This window comes from Mastomys coucha, unplaced genomic scaffold (assembly GCF_008632895.1).
Source record: "Mastomys coucha isolate ucsf_1 unplaced genomic scaffold, UCSF_Mcou_1 pScaffold20, whole genome shotgun sequence".
Classification (NCBI taxonomy): Eukaryota; Metazoa; Chordata; class Mammalia; order Rodentia; family Muridae; genus Mastomys; species Mastomys coucha.
The window spans coordinates 118,538,576-118,546,671 of NW_022196903.1; the positions used below are offsets into that span (position 1 = coordinate 118,538,576).

At 45.3% G+C, this 8,096-nt stretch overlaps 1 protein-coding gene across 2 annotated transcripts in view; it reads left to right on the forward strand.

Moving 5' to 3' along the window:
• The window catches only part of Vwf (von Willebrand factor), a 158,829-nt gene that overhangs the window by 116,212 nt on the left and 34,521 nt on the right, over positions 1 to 8,096 (forward strand). For both annotated transcript variants that reach the window (XM_031383471.1, XM_031383472.1), the window contains 6 exons: positions 1,637 to 1,753; positions 1,842 to 1,982; positions 2,253 to 2,396; positions 3,550 to 3,714; positions 4,597 to 4,640; positions 4,938 to 5,115. In XM_031383471.1, coding sequence (XP_031239331.1) covers positions 1,637 to 1,753; positions 1,842 to 1,982; positions 2,253 to 2,396; positions 3,550 to 3,714; positions 4,597 to 4,640; positions 4,938 to 5,115 — 789 coding nt within the window. The remainder of the gene's footprint in view (positions 1 to 1,636; positions 1,754 to 1,841; positions 1,983 to 2,252; positions 2,397 to 3,549; positions 3,715 to 4,596; positions 4,641 to 4,937; positions 5,116 to 8,096) is intronic.

Sequence of the window (8,096 nt, forward strand, 5' to 3'; positions counted from 1 at the left end):
CCTTCCTTCTTTCCTTCCTTCCTTCCTTCCTTCCTTCCTTCCTTCCTTCCTTCCTTCCTTCCTTCCTTGTTTTTCTTTGTTTTGAGTCAGGATCTCACCATGTGACCCTAGCTCACCTGAAACCCTCTATGTAGACCAGGCATGCCTCAAACTCACAGAGATCCTCCTGCATCTGCCTTCTGAGTGCTAGAACTAAACCATTGACTTCCTAACCTATACTAGTATCAAATCAGTAACTAGTAACTAGTTTGTTTGTTTCTATCTATCATGAAACAGACTAAGGTTTGAACCTCTGGCTTGATGCAAGCTAGGCAAGAGCCCAATCTCTGAGCCACCCAGCCCTCTTTCCCTTACTAAGTTCCCCAGACTGGCCTTGAACTTACTCTGTAGGCCAGCTGAGCCTTATACCTTACACAGTACTCCCGAGAAGCTAGGTTGACAAGCTGGTGTCCCTATAGCAGGAGAACCAGCTACTTTTAGTATCTCTCCATCTCCGCACTTTGTCTTTTTTTGTTTTGTTTATAGCCAGCTGCACAGATTGGTTAACATCGCTTTGATTTTTCTGCTAATAAGAAAAGTACCTGGGTGGTCATTGTGTGTTCTGGCTAGGTGTTTCTTTCCGATGGTCGCAGCTGTGGCCAGCTTGAACGAGAGTGCCAGCCATTTGGGTCTGGCATGGGACAGAGGAACACTACCTGCTCTAGAGGCTCGAAATCACACAAGCCTATTTTCTTTGCTTTTTAAATGAGTGTTTTTAGTCAACCCATAAAATAATGGGTTTCACTATATTTTTGTACATATGCTTCAGAGTACTTGGCTCATATTTATTATCCTGTCCGACTATTCTTCTCTGTCCTTCTTGCTGACCCCTTCCTTCCTTCAGATAGCTTCCTTCCTACTTTTATTTCACACATGCGTGTGTGCACACACACACACGCATGTGCACAGATTTATATATAAATTCTTAGATCCAGCATATGAGAAAGGATGTGATATTTGTGAGTTATTTCACTTAACACAGTGATCTCAGTTCTGTCTACTTCTCTGTGAATGACACAACTTCCTTCTCTCCCAGGCACATATGCCACATTTTCTTGACTCCTTCAGAGGTCACAGCCTCTTTCCCAGTTGCATGCTGTTCCGTCTCTTTCCTCTTGTTTCAACCAATTTTAGACCCAAGAACACAGAAGTGTATTTTCCTTCCTATTGATTGTGTAGTTAATTCTCAGAATCATGAATCTTAGAATGACATCACACACACACACACACACACACACACACACACACACACACACACACACACACACACTTTTTCCTGGTCCCCTTCTTCCCCATAAACAGCCCCAGTTACTTTTCCTGTTATTTAGAGAGGGCAGCCTCTTGCTTTCATTCGCAGGCATTTCATTGCCTGTGGGTAGAGCTGGAGGCTTTTCAATGACTGTTAAACTAGTGAACCCATAGGTTCAGAAACTGTCTTCCTCTACCCTTCTACCTGTCCCATTCCCATGCTCTGACCTCCCCGGCAAACATGTGCTCAGTGGTGTGCTGAAGAGCTGCTGGCTGCTGTGCCGGCTGCTGGCTGATCTTCCATTAGCACCTGTGACCTCTGTACCCATCTTCTTGTTTCTCTCTGCAGACTGCAGCCAACCCCTGGATGTGGTCCTGCTCCTGGATGGCTCCTCTAGCTTGTCAGAGTCTTACTTTGATAAAATGAAGAGTTTTGCTAAGGCTTTCATTTCAGAAGCCAACATTGGTGAGTGACGCCTGTGAGGCTGCAGCTGAGGGAGAGACTTCCTGGGGTTCATGGATTCTGAATGTTTCCTTTCTCCTTTTCCTATTAGGGCCCCACTTCACTCAGGTGTCCGTGATACAATACGGAAGCATCAACACCATTGATGTTCCATGGAATGTGGCCCAGGAGAAAGCCCATCTACAGAGTTTGGTGGACCTCATGCAGCAGGAAGGTGGCCCCAGACAGATTGGTAATGCTTGGAGCCATGAGCTAGATGTTGAACCTGTGTTCTCATCCTGATTCTTGGCTTAAGTGACTGAATGATTCTGGCCAGTAATTGTACTCCTTGGTCTGAGTTTCCTCTTTTGATTGAGGAGCTAGATTGTCCTTTGTGTCTTTTTCCAGTCCCTCCAAGTATTGCTCTGAGTCATAGCTGTTCATCTTTTGAATGCACCATGGGTTAGCCTTAAGCCCATTGCTCAGAGTGTTTAGAATATTCCATCCCATTCTTTCCTCTCAGGGGATGCTCTGGCCTTTGCTGTGCGCTATGTAACTTCACAAATCCACGGAGCCAGGCCTGGAGCCTCCAAAGCAGTGGTCATCATTGTCATGGGTACCTCCTTGGATTCAGTGAGCACGGCAGCGGATGCTGCCAGAGCCAACCGTAAGTGTCTAGCGCATAACCCTGAGACCCCCCCCCCCAAGATGCTGCAGGAGTGTGTGGCTGGGCTTCCTTTATTTTCTTTTTTTCTTGCAGTGTTGGGCATTAAACCCCGTGCCTTACACACATTAGACAAACACTCTACTGCTGAGCTAGGTTGAGAGACTGGATCTCTTCTCAGGCTCATCCCCTTGAGTGATCTTATTCAGTGACATGGGTCTAAATATATTTATGGACTGCTGACCTCAAAATTAGATTTCTCACCTCACCTCAGCCTAGGTCTCAGAGACAGTTCATCATCAGCTCTGCTCTGGCTTCAACTCGTTTTCTTCTATTGTCATCTTGTTCATTCTTTGGAGCTGTTCAAGTTAGAATCTCAGCCCCCTTGGCTCTGCCTTTTCTGTCACATGCAACCCAATCAAATAGCTGCATCTTCAGAAAAAAAAAATATTGAGACCCACGCTACTGCACACAAACCCTGCCATCTCATATCTGAGAGAGTGCGCTAGGATTCTGAGTGGAACTGCATCTCCCATACTCTCATGGCTCATCTTCAACACAGCAGCTGTTCAGACAAGCATCTGCCACTCCACTCCTCTGTGCTCTTGGCTTTCTGTCCCCTTTGGAGAAGACACTGAGTTGTTGCTGTGGCTGATAGGGTTTTGCACTCCCGGCTTCACTTCCTCTCTTGCTTGTTCTGTCTCCTCCAGCGTCCACTCTGGGCTTTTACACTTGCTGTGCTCACTGTGTGGGACATTTCTTCCCCGGCTGTATCCATGGCTCCTTCATCCTTATCTCAGGTCTTTCTCTATGAAACGATTATTCTCACCCTCTGTGCATTTTCCATCCTTCCCATCTCTTAGTTTCTTGCAAGCATCTCTCTACATCTGAAAATGCCATACATGTATTATTTTGTGTGTTGTTCTGCTGGTGTTGGCTATGAGGACACGAGACTTTATCAGCTTGGCATCCCCATTACTTAGAACAGTGTCTGATACACAGCAGTGGCACCTGCTGCCTGCGTGGACATCTCCCTCACAGGCTTGCTGTGTGTGTGGCCAGCTTGGATTTGCATAAGGCTCTGTGTATGCTTGATGTAGTGTATATGTTGTGTTCACCTGACCATAGACCCTTTCTTGTTGCTTGGCTAATTTAGGAGTGGCAGTGTTCCCCATTGGGGTTGGGGATCGGTATGATGAAGCCCAGCTGAGGATCTTAGCAGGCCCTGGGGCCAGCTCCAATGTGGTAAAGCTCCAGCAAGTTGAAGATCTCTCCACCATGGCCACCCTGGGCAACTCTTTCTTCCACAAACTGTGTTCTGGTGAGTCTTCTGATATATTTCTTCTTCAATTCTCAAGCAACCACTACTACACTGACCACCACCAAACCAGAAAAACCCATAAAAACAAAATTACCATTCCAAAGACTCAAAGATACCTGTATATAAAATTTAGTCTTTAAATGAAGAGTGAAGATTGTCACATGGACCAGAACTTTCGCCCTTCTGTTTGTGAAGGTGCACACTGGCACCTTTAGAAGTGTCTGGAGAGTTCCCTGTGTACAATTCTGCTTCAGCTTGAATTTTCCATCTGACTTTTTAAGGAGAGGAAGTCCCGGCTTGTTTGTGCTGAGGGATTTTGGATGAAAGACTTGAGATACATAAGCAAGGAACCCCAGCATCCTAATGGGCCATGGTCCTCTGCTTACTCTCAGTATACATATAAAGGACTTTAGAAAGGCACCATCAAATCCAGTTTTGAAGGGCCACAGGCTAAATTGATTTTAGGTTAGAAACATGCTTTGTTTTCTGGCCTGGTTTTCTATATTAATGTAATTAGTTTTAAACTGAAACCTTCTATAGAGTTAGGGACCTTTCCTGATGAATGGTAGCTATCTTGGCAGCAATCATTAGACAGGTCTCTTTCAAGTTCTATGTTATCTGGCCTCACACCCCTGGAAGGTGAGGCCACTCCTGGAAGGCATGGAAGGAGAAGATGAAAGTTCTTGCCATGTGATAGCTAACATTATCACAGTTGTCATAAAGTACGTCTGATGGCCACAGGATGGTCATCTCCCTGTGTCCTCGTATCCCCAGTGTGAAACCTGCTCATGTTCCTCTTAGAGTTGTGTTGAGCAGCAGGTGTTGTGAATGTTTAGAGTCTCAGTGATGCGGGTGACTGGAGTCTTTCTGTGTCTATTTCAGGGTTTTCTGGAGTTTGTGTGGATGAAGATGGGAATGAGAAGAGGGTAAGTCCCTTCCTGCTGACCTGGAAGGAAAGGTCAGAAATACATGCTGTGGCTCTTCTTCTATTGACTGACTACTCTGCTTGGTCTTAGACTCATTCTCCTGTAAGTTATTTGCCCATTGTTTGGGAGTCCCTCCATAAATTCTGTGTTATGTTTCTTGTCTTGTGTAGAGCCTCCTTGCCAAAAGGCTGCTGTCCAGCCCCAACCCATTTGGAGAAGCAGGCAGTAGTAACATGTGGGTGAACTTTGATTTAGTGTGCCTCATCCTGGTCCTTTCTCTGTTTTCTCTGTATATAGCCTGGGGATGTCTGGACCTTGCCAGATCAGTGCCACACAGTGACTTGCTTGGAAAATGGCCAGACTTTGCTGCAGAGTCATCGGGTCAATTGTGACCATGGACCTCAGCCTTCATGTTCCAACAGCCAGTCTCCTGTTCGGGTGGAGGAGACCTGTGGCTGCCGCTGGACCTGTCCTTGTAAGTCTTTCATTTCCCCAGTCTTTATTGTGTAGGGGAGCATGTTTTTAACTTGCTAGGTAGACAACTAATGTGGAAGCAGGTAGGCGGAGGTGCCTATTCTGCCCTCTGACACATGTACTATCCTGCCTTACACACTTTCCCTCTTGGGAGATACTCCTTTCTGTGGATGAAACAGAACCACTGCTTTTCTGATGTTCACGGCTAAGCCATATCAAGTTCACTCTTTAAGAATGGGCATCACTGAGTTGTCAGAAGTATAGCTGCCTACGCGAGGCATCTCCAGATCCCTGCTCTTGAGTTGCAGCTATAGTTATATGTGGTTGCATGCAACTGTATACCGTCAGGTGGCCTGGTGTAAGAGCTGGACCCAGGTCCATCCCCTGTAAGTGTGTGGGAGGGGCAGCCCTCTGCCTCACTGTTGGGAAAAATGGCCTCTGTGATGGCTTGTCTCAGCAGTGGAGGCAGACATAATTGTGGGATACAGTCAGAACTGGGTTGCACATCTCGCTTCCCTTCAGAACACATTTAACGGGATACATTTCCCTTCTGGCTTAGATGGAAATGATCCCAGAGCTCATGTTATTTCTGTTTATTTATAAAGAACTCTATGGCCACGCCAGTCATCAGACAGTCTCAAACAGTAACTAGATGGCTGTGCAGTGATTGAAACGTTGAACTTGATTAGAGTTTAAATACCTGCCAGGACACAGCTTCCACTGACCGACATTGGGAAAGGAAGCATGGACAAGTTTCTCTCATAGCTGGGAACAGGGAGAAGGGATGGGTGGGATCAGAAGGCCCCATGGGGCTGTGCATAAGCTCCCTTGAGGCTTTCCTGACATCCTGCCCTGGGCTTCTTCTCCTAGTTCTGGCTGCTACTGCTCCACACAGAGTTTTCGGTGCCTTTAGCTTCAGCCTCCGGTGACTCACTCTCGATCAGAGTCCTGCTCTTTGGCAGTTCTCTTGGGAAGGGCTGCTTTGAGGGCAACCCTAGGTCATCCCTTTTAGCTCCCATCCAGTCTGCAAGATCAGTGCAGCCTTATCCCACCACTGGGACCTAGTGAGGAGTTCTCCAAACATTGTCTCCCTTGCTATGTGGCCACCTATGGCTAGAAGACTCCTCAGGTAAGAAGCAGTGATTCTGAATTCCCTGTGACTGAGTGAGACACAAACTTATCTCTTGCTTCCAGAGATTCATGTTCACTGGACGTGACCTTCCTATTTGCCCCTCTTAGGGGATGTACAACAAAGGGAGGTATTCTTTTTTCTTTTTTCTAAGATTTATTTATTTATTTTATGTATATGAGTACAAACGGAAGCTGTACAGATAGTTGTGAGCTTTCATCTGGTTGTTGTGAATTGACTTTAGGATCTCTGCTCACTCCGATTAACTGCGCTCGCTCTGGTCAACTGTGCTTGCTTTGGTCAACCCTGCATGCTCTGGTAGACCCCACTCACTCAGGCCCTGCTCTCTCCAGCCCAAAGATTTATTTATTATTATAAATGAGTACACTGTAGCTGTTTTCAGATGCGTCAGAAGAGGGTGTCAGATATCATTACGGGTGGTTGTGAGTCACCATGTGGTTGCTGGGATTTGAACTCAGGACCTTCGGAAGACCAGTTGGTGCTCTTCCCCGCTGAGCCATCTCACCAGCCCACGGGAGGTATTCTTGTCGAGGTAACCACAAAACTAGATTGGGGGATTAGCTATGTTTAAATTGAAAGCTCTCTTGGCATTAGAAGTCTCTCTTAAAATAATTTTATTGCTATATATCCATTGCACAAAGTGATGGTGTTCATAAAGTAGACAGAGATATGCCTCTGCCCTGAAGCTCTGGCATCCACTGATGATTGTTGACTGATAGATTTTTCTGTACTGCTTGCCCAGTAAGGAGGGATTTCAATTCCCAGCATCCCTACCACATATGTTAGAATTCAAGCAAAAGGAAGAAGTTTTCCACCTCTCTCATTAGTTAATTGGTCAAATTAACTATTTATGTTAATACAACCATGTCATGGGTTCTTACCTTTCTCTGCTTTGAATAACCAGCTGGCTAGTGTCAGTGGCTTTCTTGCCTTGGGTCCCAAGTGTGGCCCTGGAGTGCCTTTTTGATTTGACTTTAGCCCTTCCCACATGTTTCCATCCTTCCCTTTCTTAGACATCAAGACAGCTTGGGGCTCATTGTCCACAATATGATTGCCTAATTCCAGAAGACACGTGATGTGGCTCCATAATCCGTATGAAAGCAAGTTCACCAACTAAAGTGTTTGTGAACGGGCCTTTCTATAGTTAGTCTCGGAGTGAGTTGGATTTCTAGGGTTGGAAATCCAACACTACTTGTCTCCCTCTGTCCTTCTCTGGGTGTGTCATTTATTAGTTTTGTTTTTAATTGTATTTATTAAATAGTGTGATAGTTCCGATTGATGTCATTTCCACATACATGTGTGGGCTTTGATGTCACTCACCTCTCCTCTTCTTTCCCTCTCATTCAATCATTCATTTGGGAAGTCAGTTTTTAAGAATGCTTTTTACAGTCTTCGTGGCCTGCCCATCACTCATGTTACCCTTGTCTCATTTCCCTCTGTCTCTGTTCTTGATTCACTTCTGCATTCTTTCTGGAAGATGTTGCTCAGGGGTTGCATGACTTTGTATATTGTTTTGAGAATTCTGTGACGAACTGTTTTTTTTTTTTTTCCACCTCATGAACTATTTGATACTTTTACCTGATGCCTGGCAGGGGGTGTTCTTGATCTTTGAAGTTGAATAGTTTTTGTCCTACCACTTAATAAAAAAAAAAAGAACACGCAAAACTTAGGTTTACTCAGGGCCAACTGATCTGGGGAAAAAATACCAGATGTTTGTCACATGTTTTCAACATCTAGATTTGTGTCTTCCTTAAGTTCCAGAACCTTCTCATGAGTCAGACTCAGTCTTTAAATGTCAATTCTTTTCTAATGCCTTTTAAAGAATTCCATTC